Genomic DNA, 18,219 nt, shown 5'->3' with positions numbered 1-18,219 from the left:
AAGTCCTGTGAGGAGAGGCTGAGAGAATTGGGTGGGAATGTTTAGTTTGGTGAAGAGGAAGGTGAGAGGAAACCTTACTGCTCTCTCTGACTACCTGAAAAAAGGAGGTTGTAGGGAGGTGGGTGCTGGGTCTCTTAGGTGAACAATGATAGCACTAGAGGAAATAGTCTGAATTTGCACTAGGGGAGGTTTAGTGTAGATTTGAGGAAAAATTTCTTTACTGAGAGAGGAGTTATGCATTGGAACAGGCTGCTCAGGGAGGTGGAGTCACCATCCCTGGAAGTGTTTAAAAACCATGTAGATAACACACTTCAGGACATGGTCTAGTGAGTGGGAAATGTTGACAGTTGGATGCAGTGATCTTAGAGGTCTTTTCTTACTGACAATTCTGTGACCTATGGCTTTAGATATTAATGCATTTATGCATGTATAGAGAAACAGCTTAATGGGTCTAATCTCTTCTTCCCTGTAGAAGAGCAAGTGGGCTGCAGTTCAGATTTAGGTGAAGAAATTCTCCTGTCTTCCAACACACCTGAAACCCAAGTGGCAGGTTCACCACATGAAGCTGAACAAAGTTAACAAACACTGCTATGAAAATAAGGAAAGCCTGGAGTGTTTCCTCCACTCAACTGAGCAAATGTCACAAAACTGAGCCTGTCACTACCATGCCTCTCTGTCAAGGAATAGTGCTTGTTGGTAGACTTGGTGTCAGCTTTGTTTCCTACAGCTGTGCTTTCTTTACTTAAATTTAAGAATTTGCCTCTTGACTGGGATTTCTTCCTGATCGTGTGTGCATATTAACTTGTATCTATCTACCTGTTGGAGGGTGGTTCTTGAACAAAGATTTTCTGTGAGTTGCTGTATAGGCTACTGTATTTTACAATACTGCTTGCTGATGTTTGCTTTTTGAAAAGTTGCATTATGTTTTTTTTTTTCCTCTAGGAAAAGTTGAGCTTTTTTTTTTTGGGGGGGGGTGGAGAGGAGGGTGGAAAGATTTTTTTTCACTGTTAGGGGAACTTAGTTATATTTTTGATGGAAGTCTTGCATTTAGTGCTGTTTATAAAGCAATGGAAGAAGGTGGAATAAAGCTTTGGCTGGCACGTGATGCTCATCAGTGTTCTGTTAATGATTTGTGTTCTTTCCCTGTGCATAAGCCTGAATGCTGTGTGCATACTGAGTAGCTTCAACTGTACTACTGCAGTGACTGGTTCTGTTTTGACCTTAAACAGTTCTCTAGAGCAGTGAGTTTTGCTCTGGTGAATGCTTTGAAATATGACACAGTCATGTATGAAACAGAACTTGAATTTATGGCATGGCCTTAATTGTACTAATGAAAGATGAATATATTAGATGAATATATATATATTAAACAGACCTTGCAGAATGGTTTTGCTGCTGCATGTGTGCAGTGTGGTAAGGACTTCTTAAAAGAGCTGCAGCTTCTCACCTTTTACTTCCCCTGCTGTGTTGAAAAGGGGTTTCTGTTTTCCAGTCCTGTTCCATGCTCTTGATGGCATAGATGGCTCTTCATCTTCAGAGGCTGTGGATTTTCATCCTGCCATAATGTCTGAGGAACCCAAGATCTGACAGTGAAATTGTCTGGTTGATTGTCACTGCAGATCTCAAGTGTTTGTGCTCACTAAGAGAAATATCTGCATGTTGATTCCCTTAATAAAGACAATACCTGAAGTTGGCTGGAGAGAATTTAATTAAATTCTGGAAAAAAAAAAGCCTTAGATGTTGTTGCAATCTCCTCTTAATGCCACAGATTATATAAATATTTAATTACATTGTTAATTGCTTTGCTTGTTCCACTTGCATCAGTTATTTTGCTGTAACCTGATTTTGAAATGAACAGCCTGCTAACAGCAGCCCCCCTTTTGCAAGGTTTATTCATGTAGAAGTTACCATTCCATGTGGCAGCCTTGAGGAGTTTTGCTCTAAAAATCAAAGCTGCCTTTAGGTAGTGACACAGTCAGCTGCTTCTGCTGACAGGTAAGAGCAATGCTTGCACCTGCACAAAGACAAGTGGTTGGAGAGCACTGCAACCATGTGAGATGTCAAAATGCCCAAGCAATGCTTACATACCCCTTTTAAAGGGAGTGGTAGAAGTGACACATCTGTCATTTCACCTACAGTAGAATGAGTGGTAGTGGTAATACAGAGATTAACAGGAGAGGCACTGCTTGGAGCTTTGCCTATGAGGAATTAACAGTTGCTAGAGTGACCATTTCAGCAGCTTTTGGAATGGAAACATCTGAGTATGGCAGGAAATACAGATTTTAAATGTAAGTGGATTAAGTTCACGTGGTAAGTCCTGTGTTTGATCAAACAACTTTCTCTGCTATTACTTCAAACTATTTCCTGTAGCTTTTCCTGTGATTTACTTTGAGAGTTTTGAAGAGCTTCCACTGGCACCTCTTTGTGACTAGAAGGAGCAAAAACCTGCTCCAGCTCTTAACTGTTGTCAGAGCATAGCTGAAATACTAAAATAATCTTTGTTATTAAACTTAATTACGTTGCAAAACAGGCTTGCTGGGTGCAAACTGACTTAAAGCTTGGTAAGCAGAACTTCAGTTGAATTTCTTGGAGCTTATTTTCTCTTTGCTAACTTGATTCTGAGTCAAAACCAGAAAGACCATTTAAATTACAATCAAGTGGTTTTCCCTTAGCTGCTTATAAAGCAGAAGTTACCCTGTTGCAGTATTTCTGAAAATCCCACTGACTTATTTGAACTAAAACCTCTCTACATTTTCATGATACTGTAACCTTAATGCCTTTATCTTTTTAGTTTTTTGTTCCGCACCCCAAAAGCTATGTAAGTGGCCAATACTATCATTTGTCTGAGTAATGCCTGCCCAACATTAGTGTCCTGATGTCCATAGCATTTTCAGTAGTTCTTCGTATTCCTCATTCAGGTCCAGCTGGAGATAAGTCAATATTGGTACCAGGAATAACATTGGGTCCTATGCCATCCACAAGAGAATCCCACTTATCGAAATCTTTCTTAAGACCTACAAAATGAGGGAAAGAAAACCCAAGAGGTAATGAATTAAGGAGTCAGCTTTTTGGAAAGCTGTACTGAAAACTGAAATTATAGGACAGCTGATCAACTTGGCAAGCCAGAGGGAGGCACGGTGTTTTAAGGAGGGAAAAATTACAGTCCAAGGTTTTTATCTATTAGAACAAAACTGCAATATTCCTCCTGAATTGCTTGGATTACAAAAGTAACTAACAAGCCTCCAGAAAATGGATCTGAATTAGGTTTTTCTCTTTCTAACCTTTTCTGACACACTTTTGATCTTGTTCCAAACAGAATGGCTATTTAGAAAACTTAATAGGAGTTAAGTATTAATTTAACTTCGTACTTTAATGTAAACAGATACTTACTCAAATGTTTCTGCAGGAAGGCTAAGGAAGCATGATTGCTTATATCAATTGCTTCATTTGGATCTATTTCTCCTTTTAATTTGAAAAACCTCCCAATAATTTCTCCACTCACAAAGGTAAAGTCAGGAAAGCTCTGGTGCACTGTCCCCCTGCAAATACAGCAGTGACAAACAGGTTTCTAAGAATGCAATCAGCTGGTTAGAAGCAGCCATGGGTTGCACAGACTTCTTCAAAGACACACATATTATGGTGTCATCTTTAGCAGAAGATAAAACAGGTTAATCTCAGAGCATTCAAGATCAGCAGTAAATTCTTCCCTAACCACAGAAGAAAGGCTTTGAATATGCTTAACTTTAAGACATTAATTGCAATGGCAATTGCAATAAAGAGTAGGCTTGGCAAAGCTTCAAGTTGTCTCTCTGCTCTCTGTCTCTGTGGATTACAGAGCCATCTCCTGTATTAGTGCTTTCTCTAGGTAAGTACATCAGTGCAACCCAAAGGCTATTTGAAGTGTTCAAATACAGGTGATGAATGAGGCACAGAGCAAAACACCATCCCCTGGACAGGAATGCCCACTTTGGAGTATCTTAAATTTAAGATTAAAGGCTGCTATGAGATAGGTCTCTGGGGGACAGTCTAATTTAAACATCCAGTGAAAACCTGGGCCACAAGGAAGTAGTGACCATCTGTCTCAGTGCAGTTAACAAGAGAATAAAGTTTCATCTTTGACTACAGAAATTATGAATCCTGGACACTTACTTGATGGTGATCATTTTTTTGTTTGTGTCATTGGAGCTGAGCTGCTTCATCTTCAAGATATTATCAGCCCACTGGAATTTTTCAGAGTTGATAAAAAGCAGTGGTTGCTGGACACTGTTTTGGTAAATGTCATCACCTACAGGGAGCATCCATGCATCCAGGGCAATGCCACACCTGTCAAGAACAACTGGATATGGTCACTGAAGTAGAAAGCTTTGCTGTGGAAGTTCTCTGCATGTGTTGATTTGCAGGTGATGGGGGAAGAGAAACAGTCTGTAATACTGAACAAGTCAACAGGTTAATTAATCATTTTATTTCAAAGTTATTTCTACTCTGGGGGAAGAGAATGCATTGTTGTATTTGTTGGTCTCTACTACCAGATGTACCTGGGCAGAGGAGCTTCTGCAGGGTCCCACAGTATTATATAATATGATAATTTATGATATGTTCCACCACATCCCCACAGCTGAAAGAAGCATGACTTCAGAAAACAAGACATGCCAAACAAACTAAATAATTAGTAGAATTAGGTGAGGTTCCCCTGCTCCAAACCTTTAAAGTGCCAAATGTCCCTTGCCTTGATTTCCATACTTACCTGAATCTTATTTCTTTGCTGAGACTCTCAATAACTGTAGCACCACCAAAAGAATGTCCCATCACAGCTATTCTGCTAGTATCAACAGAATCCTGTCAAAAAAATCCAGGTGCTGTAAGAGACTTTATTTCTCAAGCTTTTTTTTTTATTAAGGGGAATAATTTTTTAGGCAATAGATTCTATTGAAGCAGAAAGAAAGCTCCACTTCTATCTATCCAGCTTGAGATGACCTAAGAATATGTGCACAGATCTGCAGTCTGATCTTCAGAATAGTTTACAGGAACCAGTTTAGAAATGGAAAACAGAAGCATTATTAGGTGCTTACCAAAATGCAGTCACCCCCTTTCACTCACCTTTAGGCTATTCCAGTCAAAGTTTGAATTTAGTACATTTGTTACTTCCTCTCCTGAATTGATTTTAAGAATGAGGTTGAGAGCTTTGATACACTCCTGTGCTCTTTGCTGCACCTGGGGAGAAAGAGAAGTTGGGGCAGAGTGGTAGAAGGAATTACCAGAAAACTGCTAGGCCTGCTGGCCCTCTGAACACCAAACCTAAGTAATTTTTTTATCTCTAAGTGTCTGATAGATCACTGGCTTTTCTGAACTGCAGAATGGATCTGTAAAATGGAACTGATGAGGGCTGACCAACAGCAAAACTGATTTTTGGTGGTTCAAAGAGTTGAAGCTTTTGCACAGATCCTCTGCATATGGAAAAAATTATCCCTATAAATTATGCCAAAGACTTTCAATTCCTTTGTACTTTCACTACTTGGAAAAGGGGTTGTTGGGATGTGCAAAGGCTTAGGTTAATAAAGTACAAGGAAAGATGACTTTGCTGCTCCTCATGCCCAGTTTGAGCAAATGGTATTACATCACCCCATCTGCACAATAATTTTGAAATTGTTTTTACACTGGATAAACCCAAAACAAGGAAGAGTCAAGCCCTTCCTGTTTATACATATGTATTATTGAAATCTGTAGGAAACCTGTTGCAAAGAAAGGCTTTCATTGTTTGGTCTAAGAACCAAAGTATAAGTGGTTTTGATTTTGGTATTTTAGTAAAAGAAAAGCTTCAAGAACTAAAAAACAGCAGCATCCTTGGCAACCACAATGTGCAAGATGTTTATGCATCAAATAAATCTATAATAAATTAAGAGGTAAAGTTGTGAACTTTGCCAACAGCTTCTGGAGGTTATTTGCAAGTTCAGATGTTATGTATGCAGACAAGTGAGATAAGTAAGAAGTTGTATGCACACAGGAAATGACACTTGCACTGCTGCCTGTATGGCCCAGGGAGATAAACCCCTCCCTGGCTGAGACAGCATTAGCTGGAAGAAAACACTCCCATATTTTAAGGTCAGGTCTATGCTTAGATGAGCTCATAAGTGTGGCCGTATCATACCTGGCATGGATGCTACTTATAATCAGGAAGTCTGCATTGTGTACAGTGCTACAAACCACATAAAAGTGCACTGAAACAGAGCAGCCATGATTCATCTTGGTATTCAAGAATAAACAAACACTGAAGCAAGCCTAAGGCCACACAAACATTTGACTTCAACTCTGTGTCACTTAAAACCTGGGCAGAGGGCAGCAGGAGTGTGAAAACACAGAGAAGAAACAGAAAGCTGAGTGTAACCAGGAGAGAAACAGCTGGGTAGGCTTGATGGTGCAACTTCAGGAGAAAGCTTTACTGAGGAAGTGGTTTATGCTCTGAAGAAAGCTGCTGCTGGCTTTCCCATCATCAGAAAAGTAGGACTTGAATGCCTTTGTATATATTCCCTGAGCCAGGGCAAAAGACTGCAGATAGGGCCAAAGGGAAAGGGCCTGCCAGTTAGCCCTAACTAGTCCTAGTTAGTTAAACCAATCCTGCCTGACTTCCTCAAGCACAGCCCAGGATCCACACCTGCTTATGGCGCAAACACCGCTCTTCTTCTCCAGTTCTTAGTTTCCTGTAGTAAATCCACTCCTTCTCCATGTGGGATGTGGTCTCTTCCTCTGGTACAGAAATGGACCTTTTTTTGCAGTAATACGTTGCTGAAGCAGATTCATCTCTGTAATAGCAATAAAAGGTTATTCTGGAGATATAGTCCACTTGGCTTGGGATGAAGTCAGCAAAAGTTTTGGATTTTGCTAGAGATATCCATCTACCATTGGTTTCCATCTACCAACCACTGCTGCTGCAGGCACTACTCAGTGTGGTCAGATGCAATAACCCTATCAAAACTCCCACTTCCTTTCTATTCTTCAGGTTCTAAGAATAAGAGATGGAAAAATAACATGCCTGAGGAATCATGAATGATACCTATCACTGGATTTTTAATTCAAGGGCTTATCTAAGCAAATTCCCATTGCTTAGGTAAGAGTTGAGCCTAGAAGGAGTTAGCTAGAGAAACAGAGGGTATGGGCAGGGCTGAAGATGTTAGTTTTTCTTTTTTTAAAAAAAAAAAGCTAAGTTCTTCTTTACAATAAATATAAGATCTTTACAATAAATAACATTCTATTTAATTTGAGGAAGTTCCTTTCCACCAGAACTCACGAACATGCAGTATACACACCTGTGCTCCACAGCAGCCACTATAAAGCCCTGGGAAGCCATCTCAATGCAAATAGCAGAATAGATTGTCCTGCAATCAAAACCACACTCTGGTGAGAGATCCACATCCATGATTTCAATTACACTGCTCTTTAAATCTTGACCACATTATGTATCTGCTAACCCCCACTCAGTATTTCTTCTGTCTGAATTTGGTAGCCAGCAGAGCATGCTCTTGTATGCCAGTCACCATAGCCTGCTCACAAAACCCTGTTATACTTTCTGTCTATTCAAGTGGAAAAATACTATAATGCTTTTTAAAAAGTAGCACATAAGGCACTTTGAACCTTCACAGAGCTGTCCAAAAATCAACTATCTAATTGTAAAGTCCTAGAATGGTAGGGATTAGAAGGAACCTCTACAGATTATGAAATCCAACCCCCCTGCCAAAGCAGGATCACTTGGGACAGGTTATCTTCATAACATGCTCATGGATTGCTAAATATCTTCACCCCTAAAATACAAAGGGAAAATACAAATAAATACATCAAGCCTACTTTTATTTAATGCTGTTGATTTTAGTGGAGGCATAATGATCTACAGCAGCCCATGCTTCAAATCTATTTCAACTCCACAGGGATCTCAGCTCCCTACTGAAAACCTGTTCAGAACCATCTTTGGAGACTTCTGTTGCTGTAAACAACAAAAACTTTTTGTCAGCAAATTGCAGATTTACCGGAAAGCTCCAAGTCCATGGGAAAAAATGAGGAGTGGGTATTTTTCTCCCAGTTTAAAAGCAGCATTTGACTTTGCAGGACATGTCACTGAACCTAGGTAAAAATTGAAGCAAATGTCATTACTATTGAAATGACAGAAAGCATTTGTTCCTGTGTGAGAGATTACAAGAGTCTGGTGATCACTGATTTCAAATAAGTCATCTGAAGATAAGGTACTAAATTTAATCTTTAAAATGCAGAAAAACAAATAAGGATCTGATTCTGAAAATCCTTTCTACCTAGCAAAAGATACTTTCCTTCTCTTCCCGTCCACAGCCTAGTATAAGGCCTCTTAAACCCTACTAGACCAGATTTTCAAGAAAAATCCAGCATCCAAGTCTTGTTTGGTATTCAGACCTTAGGATCTATGTATATATTTACACATATTCTTGTGGGATTTAAATTCTGACACATAGAGGCAGCTTACCCAAGCACTTCCTAGAGCAAATTGCCCCCAGAAACTCCTATGCTTAGCACTCAGAGACTACAGGTCTGCCTGAGGCTTGGGTCATTTGCTACACAAACCCTTTCCAAACACATATATTTCCTCAGGAGAAACTTATTTTTAATTTCTGCAGCAATACCACTGCTTACAGAGCAGTGAGGCAACAACCTGCACAGAGCTCACGAATTCACACTACTCAAGGAATAAAACCAGAAGCAGTCTTACCAACATAGTACTGGAAAAGTCTTTCTCCTACAATTCGGTACATATTAAGGAAGTCAGAGAGTCCTTGGTAATACTCTTTATCTGGAATCCACCGTGCCTCTTCCTTATCTGTGGCATTGCATGATGGATAATACAGGCGCAAGAAACTTCCCTGGGATCAGGAGGAAAAAAAAAAAAAAAAGACAAGACAATTGGTATTTATTTATATGTTTTGGTTTAGTGGTCACGATGAACTGAAAACCAGAGAAGAGAGTTGCTCTCTATTATCCCCTTCACCCTCTGGAGGGAAAGTAAAAGGGAAGGAAGAAAGACTTAAAGGTTGGAAATTAAAAGTGAAACAGATGTACTGCAACAAGAAAAGGACAGTAACATGTGGGAATGAGGAACAAATATATACAAAACCTGATGTCAGTGGCCACAGATGTAAGTGTGGAAGGGTACCTTGTGGCAGGGGCAGCTTAGGATAAGGGTGCAGGACCCTCTAGGTCTTTGTATCACCATAAAATCAGCCTGGCTAACTGTAACATTATATGTAGCGAAGAAAAAAGAAGATATAGACATTTATGTCAAGGTTTTTAGATGCAAGAATGACAGCCCAAGAGAATGAAGAGAATCTAATAAGAAAGTCAGTATGCAATACAGACTTGGATGCCAATCTCATGCCATTAGCTTTTTGTCCCAGCTATGAATTTAAAGTAGCATAACTGTTGGCATCCATGTAGAGATACACATCACCCTCTCTAGGTTAGCCTATAGCTATTCAAAATGCTCCATGTAATTAATAATTACAAACACTCAATACCTGTTTGCTCTATTTATTATTCTAGATCTTTGCTCCTGTCCTCCTCACTATGCCTCCCTTTGGGGAATGGGAGGATGCTGCAGTTTGATCAGGGTGACAGGTGACTGTGTCCCTTTGACCCTTCCAGCTGGGAGCTGTCATCACTTTCTTTGCACCAGTGAGTCCCGTGTCAGCTTGCTAAACTGGGTGGGAAAATGGACACTCCTGACATATACTTTCCCACTGGGTTAGCAAGACAAATTTTACCCAGATTCTAGTTTCTGGAAGTGAGGTCCAGCAGAGGAGATGCAGACAGAGTCAGGGGCATGGTCTCAATGTGCCTACAGTGTTCCTGGATAAAGTGAGCAAAAGGCTGTCAGTAAAGCTCCTGTGCAGCAGCCCAGCAAAGGACTGCAATATATTTTTCTCCCTCCTTATCAAGATTTTGGCAAGTCTGTATTGGTTGAACAATTTTGTTGAACTGTGTTTTATGTCTCCATTTCTTACCACCAGTTTGAATCCTGTCTGTACTCCACATCTTCCCAACTTTCCACACTCATGTGGATCTTCACACCCCCTTGCAAGTATTTTTCCTATGCAAACAGCAGCAATATACCAACAGCACACCTTAAATCAGATCTCCTGGCAGATGAACTGTCTGTAATTTACATTTGGAAGGGAATTTGCAACATGCTATTCAAATTCACTGTCCTGCTCCAACTTGGGGCTTTGAGCAGCCTGGTCTGGAGGGAGGTGTCCCTGCCCATTCAGAGGGATTGGAACTTAATGATCTTTAAGGTCCCTTCCAACCCAAACCAATCTATGATTCTATGAACTGTTACTTTTGTTTTAACAAGATAAGTCTAGGGCCAAAAAGAACATGAGCTTTGGAATAAAGTTCAGTGTCTTAAAGACTTTATCAGCTTCATACACAATATGCACTAAAAGCTTGTTTAATGAAGCTTATTCCTATTTACTCCTCAAACTTAAATCAACCTTTGACACAAGGGCCACTAAAGAAGAAATCATGAAACCTTCACCATACCTATATGATATTAATTTGATCCCAAAGTATTCCTTGGGAACTTCCTCAGGTGACTAACTGCTTGCCAGAGAGAGAAAGACATTCCTTATCCATATCTGAGAGAACTCTAATTATACAGATTGCTTATCAAAGAAAAACACATGGGCTGATTGCAAAGAGAAACTCATTCTTCCTTGTGCTAATACAGAGTAAGCTCAGTAGGGTAAAGGAAAACCTATGAGTAACCACTACAAACTGATCACAAGTTCCACTATCACTGGCTAGTCTGAGGAGTAAAACCACAGTGTAAATGGAGGCATATTCTCATAGAAAAAAAACCAAAAAAAAAGCAGGAGGATTGGAAATGGCAACCTATAAGCAAGCTCATCAGCTGCCTATTTACCCTCCATGTCTTACGGTGTTTTTTCCCTCTGTACCAACCACCTGCAGAATCAACATCCTGTTCTTCCTCAGACAGCATTTCAAGAAGACATCTCGTACTTTACCCTGCAGCTGAAATATTACATTACACACTCTCCTCACCTTACCCTGCCAGATCCCATTGGGATCTTTCTCAGAACAGCTACAGTCATGGAGAATATATGTGGACTGTCCCCAGGAGCCCAGTGCAGAAAGGAGAGGGGGGGTGGATGGGAGGAGCCCCGTAGGTCCTGGGAGGACACAGTTTCTCTTGCAGGGGGGAATCAGGAAGGTTAGGATATTAGAAGGAAGGGGGAAGTACCCCTGTGGAAGACTTGCAGGCTACAGGTAGACAGAACCAATTTCTGGACACAATCTGATATTTCCTAAACTGTGCCCAGTACACATCCTGCATTAGGACAGAGAGGACAGAAACCCCAGCTGTGAGTATCCACTGTGGAGCACCCCTGCACACAAGAGATTATGTTTGATTCTCCTGTAAAACTACAAGTTGTTTCACTACCAAATACAGAGGAGGAAGAACCGAGGGCTTTTACCTCAGCTGCATTTTCTGTCATCAGGTCTGTACATCCAACCGAGTGAGGTCCCTTTCCCTCAGGGATCCTGTAAAACTTCTCAGTGCTGCTGCTCCCCTTTTCCATTGGTGCCTTCAGTGACAAACCTGAGGAAAAACACAGAGGAAATAAAGAGACCACCATGGCCTGTGGGGCCAGATCACCTACCCTGAAAAAAATTCGGTGTGCTGAAGGTCAAGGAGTAAGAAATTCAATGGTTGAACCTGCCTATGAGAATTACAGACATGAAATCCCCTGTCACCAACCTGACTTGCTCTATCAGGAGCAGAGTGTCCTGAATCCCAAGGGATCAGATAACTCAGCAGACTCAGCAGAGGGGCAGGAGGGGAGGAATCCGGCTGGGAGGTCGCGGTGGCACTTGAGAAACGGAGGTGCTGCGATGCAGAGCAGCAGCAGAATCTTTCCTTGGGCACAAACTGGGAAGCCCAAACCCCCGAGCAGATTTCCAGGCTGTTCCCTCCCTCCCTGCTCCCTGCTACGACCTTGAGCTGCTCCTCCTCCTCGTAGGAGCGGCAAAGAGGGACATTTTTTGCAGCTCCTCCGTAAACAAAACTGACCTGGGAGAGAAGGAAATCGCGGAGAAAACCAACGCTTTCCCCAGCGGAACGACGAAGCCTGTATTTTATCTCTAGAGAGAAAAGGAAGAGCAGGAGAGACTGCTGGGAGGGTCTGACCGTCCCCGACCCGTACCTGGGATGACAGCTCGGAGCCAGCCTCGCCCCGGGGGCAGCCGCAGCATCTCAGCCTATGCCGCAGGCGTGAGCTGCAGCCCTGGGCCCCGGCAGCCGGGCTGGGCTTGATCGGCCGCGTCTTCCTCTGCCCCCAAAGCGTTGAAGAGACCCGGGACCATCCTCACACCCACAGGAGGAGCTGCTCCGCTCGGCTCCTCCTTCTGCCAGACCTCCGGCGACGGAGGGTGGGAGGCGGAGCGGCGGTGGTGATGGTGGCGGCCGGGGGGAAGCGGCTCCTCCCCGGAAGGGGCGGTCGGTACCCGGCGGCGCGGAACTGTGCTGGTCCATCCCTTCAAGATGGTGCGGAAGCTGAAGTACCACGAGCAGAAGCTGCTGCGGCGGCTGGAGCTGGTGAGCTGGGAGGCGGCGGCGGGGAGCTTGGCTGAGGTGAAGGCGCTGCGGCGTTACCGGGTGGGTCGGCGGGAGGACTACGTGCAGTACAAAGCTCTGGCCCGCACCGTCCGCGCCTTGACCCGACGCCTCCGCGATCTGGGTCCGGCCAGCGCCGCTTTCCGCGCCCGCTGCGCCTTCGCGCTGCTGGAGAAGCTCTACGGGCTGGGGCTGGTGAACAGCCGGCAGTCTCTGGCCGTCTGCGAGAACCTCTCGGCCACTGCTTTCTGCCGCCGGCGCTTGCCCTGCCTGCTGGTGAAGCTGCGGATGGCCCAGGACCTGCGCCACGCGGTCACCTTCGTGGAGCAGGGACACATCCGCGTGGGGCCCGAGGTGGTGACAGACCCCGCGCTCCTCGTCCCTCGCAACGTCGAGGACTTCATCACCTGGGTGGACGCCTCTCGGCTCCGGCAGAAGGTGCTGGACTACAACCAGGAGAGAGATGATTTCGATCTGGCTGCCTAAGGGATGCCCGGCATGGCCGGACTCCGCTCTGCTCTGCTTCTCGGGATGGAACGTGGAATGGGAGAACCACGGCCCTTCCACCATCGCATCACACACCTCTTCCAAACACACTCGAAAAGGGGAGCAGGGATGAAACGTGGAGTAAACATACTCGCTTCTAGTGACGAATTACCCTGTTCCGAGCTCCCCTTCACAGCTCCGTTCATCTGCCTGGAGAAACGTCCCCTCTGCATCCATCACTCCCAGAAAAGGTCCAAGAGCACGGCTCCATCATCCATGCTTCCCGTCAAGCCAGAGTGCTTGGAAAGATCTCTGTCTGCTGGGAGGGGCTGTATCCCTGGCCAAGTGTATGTTTTAGGAGTTGGCAGCTTTGCTGCTGCTTTTCAAAGAGGTTGCCCGGCCGGTTCCTCCTGCAGCTGACAAGTGTGCAGCAACCAGAGGAGCTGCTTCTGGAAGGGACTTCTCTAGAAAGTTGTGTATGGGGGGAGTGCAGATGTTGTTTGGGGTCAGCACTAAGCAAGGAAGCCAAGTACTGCATTTCTGGAACTGTACAAGTTTTAGCTAAAAACATTTTTTTTTTAAATTTTTTTTTAAGCCAACTTTATGTGAAGCTGTAAAGGGAAGTTTGATATTCTGAGTTCAGTATCTTTGCTGACAATTAGGCATCGTTTATGGAGCAGGATCTAACTGGGGAGGTGCTGGTATGAAAGCTATCCCAACCGTGACTGCACGTCTGGCATATAAGCCAAATGAAAATCAGTACCTGAGGAGGGGAGGGGGACTCAGGCTTTCTGGGGCTGTTGGGGACTTTATTCCCCTTGGAAATATAGAGTAGAAAAGAAGAAATAAAGCCTTTGTTTTAAGTTGCTAAACAAATGCGTGTGCCATTTTATGATGTAGCTTCTGTGAGAGTTTCTTCTGATTTTTAAATATTCCAGTAAGCCCTGTTTGTCATCTTGCATAACTTTTTTTGTTACGTAACTTCTTTCATGTTTGGTTGGGTTTTTTTGATAGGTAAAAGGCTGTTACTGAGTTATAAAGTGTTATTTGTTTGGGGGGGTTTTGCTGGAAATGCTTTTTTTCCCTTAGTGCTATGAAAGGATTTGGCTCTAGGTTTAGGATTTGGAGACTGTCAGTGTCCCAAGTCCAAAGGACTGGAGTTCAGCTGCAGCCACAGCTGTGGTTCTGGATGCTTCGGTGGTTCTCTGGTTCTTCTGAACAGGAGAGATGTTTGGGTGAGGGGTATTTTGGGGTACTGAATGACCAGAAACTCATCAATTATGGACGTTATTTAAAAAGGGAAGTAAGTGTTAGAATTCCTACCAGTCTCATAAGCCACATGTATTAAGCAGAGCATTAAATTTTAAAGTAATAATAGATATTAAGAACATAAAAGGGGTGGGGAAGCCCTTTTGTTTATCCTGTGGACTATTCCTATTTATATTTTAATTTATATCAGCAAAACATCACCTGTAACACCTTAACACCCTTTTTCCTTGGGGCATGCACCTTGCTTACAGTAGGAAACACAAATTGAAAAGATGTTTTGTACCTGAAGTGTGATTTTTTTTTTTTTTAAACACCTTTTTAGCTTGCATCTAGAACAATGTCATTATTCCTTGGGAAATCTGCGAGGTGCCCAATTCACTTGTGGGCAAAATGGTGCATTTGCTCTGCTTTACTCTTTTGAGGGAATTTCAACAGTGATTTGCACTGTGCAGTTCATTTTATTACTTGGATGCTAAACTGCTGCTCTGCCCAGTTTGTCCAGCCCTGGAAGGAACAGCAGAAAAAGAAACCTTGAGCCTCCTGCATGGAGGGTGTGCATGATGCCTGTTAGTGTCAGAATTTTACATCCTCAGCCTCTTCTTTTTGTCCTAAACCAAGTTTTGATCATTCATCTCTGTACCTCCAGCATCTTTTGTAGCAGAAGTAGATGCAACCCAAAATCCTGTAGGCTCTTCAGGCAGGGGGAATTGATTTCCCTAAAGATACTGTGGGATAAGAGAATCCATCAACGCTGTTCTCCTGTGGTCTCAGAAATCAATTTTTATGTGGTCTTTTGAAGAAATGCATCAGGCTGTGTGTACATATATCTTTGTATGGCTTAATTCTGGCATTCTGCAGCTCTGCTGGGTGTACAGTAGCTGAGACCTGGAGTGAGTGCCTTGCTCCTAAATTTTTATAGAGTCCACTCATGGCTCGGATAAGAGCTGGGGCCACTTCAAATGCAATAAACAGGGTGTTGTCCTGAGCCTGAAATAGAAGTTACATCTAACAGCAGAACACCCACATTCTGCAGTCAAGCAGATGATGGCTTCATTGTGCTTAATGGTGTTTTGGCCTTTAGTTCATGGCTTGAGTTTGTTCACCAGAACTGTGGCTGCAGCTGGGCAGTTCCTGCAGAGGCTCCGGAACCAGGAATTGATGGAGCACGGGAAGCAGCTCCCACAGCCTTTCCTGGCACTTGGATAAACACTGAGGCTTTTTTTTTTTTTTAATCCTGAGGCTGGATACAAAGGATTTCCCACAAAGGAGCTTTCACTTGGGTAGTGGGCAATGGAAAGTTTAACCAGAACCTATGATTTTAGTTGTTGTTTTTTCCATTTCTCTCTCTCTGTTTTTTTTTGTTGTTGTTGTTGAAGGCTGCCAGAGCAACCAAGCTAAGCCTGGAGAATGTGGGGGAGCTGAAGGAAGTCCTTCACACTGATCCCTTTTGTGTTGCAGGGTGTAAATGGCAGAGGCTGTCACTGGAATGCAAATGTGTATTTTTCCACTGAGATCTGAGACACTTTTTTTCCAGTAACCAAGCATATCAACAGCAGGCAGAAATGGAGATTTGAGCATCTCCAGTTTCCTCCTCATTGGAGCATTCCTGCACGTTTGAAGATCCCCTGTGTCCCCAGCAGTAAGACACCACAGCTTCTCAGCTGCTTTAAATCATGTCAGGGGGGTTGGGAAGTGCAAGTCAGGACAGCATTGCCTCCTTCAGTTCCTACCCCCACGACCCACCACCTGCTGCTCCTGGAAAGGCTCAGAGGGTTGTGACAGGGGGTAAAGTACAGGCAGGCTCTCTGGGAGGGTTCAGCTATGGTTAGAGTACCTTGAACTCAGTATCTGAGCTCATGAGGCTTCAAACACACCAGCAGGAACACTCCTGAACCTACTGTCTCTCTTCCCACCTCTTTTAGCAGCAGCCAGGGCACAGGGCCCTGGGCAAGTATCCACCTTGCAGGTGTCAGATTTGGGGGAGGTGATTGCTGGCACAGCACCCAAAACCCCTGCTCTCTGTCCCTCACAGCCACCTGGAAGACTTTTAAGTTGGGAAGGGCCTCTGGAGGACATCCCAAACCCCTGGCCAGAGCAGGATATCGAGTGGTTTCTCACATCTCTGCACCAGAGATCTGATCACCCCCCTTGTGTTTTTTTTTTTTCCCCCCCCACACTTCCATCTCCCGCTGCAGCCTGGGACTGCAGTTTCCCATCCCACGCTGGCGACGTCTCTGTCAGGAGGCAGTGAAGGTGTTTTTCCCTGCAGGAAAACTCCAACCCCCTTTTATTCTCGGATTCTTGCACCCAGCGGGAAAGGGTCCCTCGCATCCCCCTCCTCCTGCCCCGGCCGCCCTAATCTCACTGCTCCGCAAGGACACGCAAGGATTTGGGGCCAGATAAGGCTTTGGAAGGAAGGAAGCGCAGGAGGGCGAGTCCTCAAGGATTGGGAACAGGCTTCGGGAAGGGCAGGCTGAACCCAGGCAGGGGCTGCGCAAAAAACCCTCCAACCACCCGCGGTCGCTCCCTCCCGTGCTCTCCCCACCCCTTTTAGCAGCACCCGGCGCTCCTCATACCTGGTGTGCGGTGTCCCAGGTGCCCTCTGCTCATGTCCCTCTGTCTGGAGGAGCCAAATGGACCCTGGGGCCGCCCAAGGCTCCCCGGAACCGGGCGGGAGGCGGCTGAACCCGCAGGATCGCGGATCCCCGGCGGGCAGAGCGACTGCCGGGCTCTCCCCGAAGGGGAGGGACCAAACTTTGCCTTAGTTTTCAGATGAGACAATCTTGCTGGGAGAGGTCTTTTCTGGGCCTGGAAAACAAGTTTTCGGCATGGAGCCATCTGTTGGAACAAAAAGCAAAACCAAAAGAAAAAAAAAAACACCAAAAAACGAAACCCTGCACGCCTATAAAAGGATCCCACTGTTGCTTAGATGCCGGGCTGTGCCTTTGCAGGGCAGGAAAGGGGTTAAATTCGGGCTTGTCAGCATGTGGCTGTGGAATTGTGGCTTTCCTAAGGCAGCTGCTGGGATCAAGCACTGGGAAGCCGGTGAGAAAAATTCGCCGGGCGAGGTTACAACATCCCGCGGAGGAGCTGCAAGGCTGGGCGAGGAGGGGAGACCTTTAATTCCAGGTTCCTCCATAAATACCCAAGTCTTTTCTCCTGGCCTCATGAGAAGGGAATAATAAGCCCCTAAAGAAGCTGGTCTTACTTTTGGGACCAGCTTTTGGAGTGGTTTAAGTCGAGTGCAGGTACCTAGAGAAGGGATGGATCTGCACAGCCTCGGCTTTGACCTCTCCGTCACGCTGAGTTTGGGGAATTCACCCTAAATCCAGCAACACTAATAAAAGATTAGTTTTCAGAGAGATCAACAGGTTGATCCAGCTGATGAAACAGTCCTATGAGGTTTGGGGCTGGCAAAGGGAAGACAGCAGAGAAGGGAAAGTGAAATTTGGCCTCAAGTCTTTATGAAGCTGTGCCCAGGGATTGTCTCCTTGGAGAGCTGGTGAGCTCCTGGGGTGGGATCAATATATCCACTTCCTCTGCCTTTGCATGCATGATCTGAAATATCAGAGCACAAAGGTGCTTGAGATTTATTTTAAATCTTTAAAGTTTTAATTTTGTTGGCATTTCCTTGGAAAAGAATAGGAAAGGTGAGTAAAAAGGTCCAAGGTTATTTTTTTTTTCTGTATTTTTGTCCAGTGATCATTTCAGTGTCAAGCTGGGTTCATTGAAATTTAACGTTTTCAGGATAAATTTTGTGCACAGAAGAGCTTGAAGCAAAACTCTGAAGACCTTTGTTTAATCAAGGAACAGATTCT

The 18,219-nt window shown here is 44.3% G+C and overlaps 2 protein-coding genes across 4 annotated transcripts; one reads left to right on the top strand and one right to left on the bottom strand.

Annotated features, from left to right (window-relative positions):
• Positions 1 to 1,692: 1,692 nt before the first annotated feature.
• On the bottom strand, positions 1,693 to 17,254 carry PLA2G7 (phospholipase A2 group VII). 3 transcript variants are annotated; one of them, XM_030446900.1, is made up of 11 exons: positions 16,978 to 17,254; positions 11,508 to 11,632; positions 8,726 to 8,876; positions 8,016 to 8,109; positions 7,302 to 7,370; positions 6,650 to 6,797; positions 5,098 to 5,211; positions 4,745 to 4,836; positions 4,150 to 4,323; positions 3,391 to 3,539; positions 1,693 to 3,014 (listed from the first exon to the last, which is right to left on the bottom strand). In XM_030446900.1, exons 1-11 carry the CDS (start codon positions 17,237 to 17,239, stop codon positions 2,911 to 2,913), a joined length of 1,482 nt encoding a protein of 493 aa, XP_030302760.1. In that variant the 5' UTR covers positions 17,240 to 17,254; the 3' UTR covers positions 1,693 to 2,910. The 3 variants fall into 3 exon arrangements, with proteins under 3 accessions (XP_030302760.1, XP_030302761.1, XP_030302762.1); XM_030446901.1 differs by lacking the exon at positions 16,978 to 17,254 and adding an exon at positions 12,237 to 12,504 and having other exon boundaries at positions 1,876 to 3,014; XM_030446902.1 differs by lacking the exon at positions 16,978 to 17,254 and adding an exon at positions 11,792 to 12,230 and having other exon boundaries at positions 2,759 to 3,014.
• On the top strand, positions 12,480 to 13,708 carry IMP3 (IMP U3 small nucleolar ribonucleoprotein 3). The gene has a single exon (XM_008499840.2). The coding sequence runs from the start codon at positions 12,575 to 12,577 to the stop codon at positions 13,130 to 13,132; it is 558 nt and encodes a 185-aa protein (XP_008498062.1). The 5' UTR covers positions 12,480 to 12,574; the 3' UTR covers positions 13,133 to 13,708.
• Positions 17,255 to 18,219: the final 965 nt, after the last annotated feature.

The sequence above is a fragment of the Calypte anna genome, chromosome 3, assembly GCF_003957555.1.
Source record: "Calypte anna isolate BGI_N300 chromosome 3, bCalAnn1_v1.p, whole genome shotgun sequence".
NCBI classification, from domain to species: domain Eukaryota; kingdom Metazoa; phylum Chordata; class Aves; order Apodiformes; family Trochilidae; genus Calypte; species Calypte anna.
This window is presented reverse-complemented; position numbering and strand designations above follow the sequence as displayed.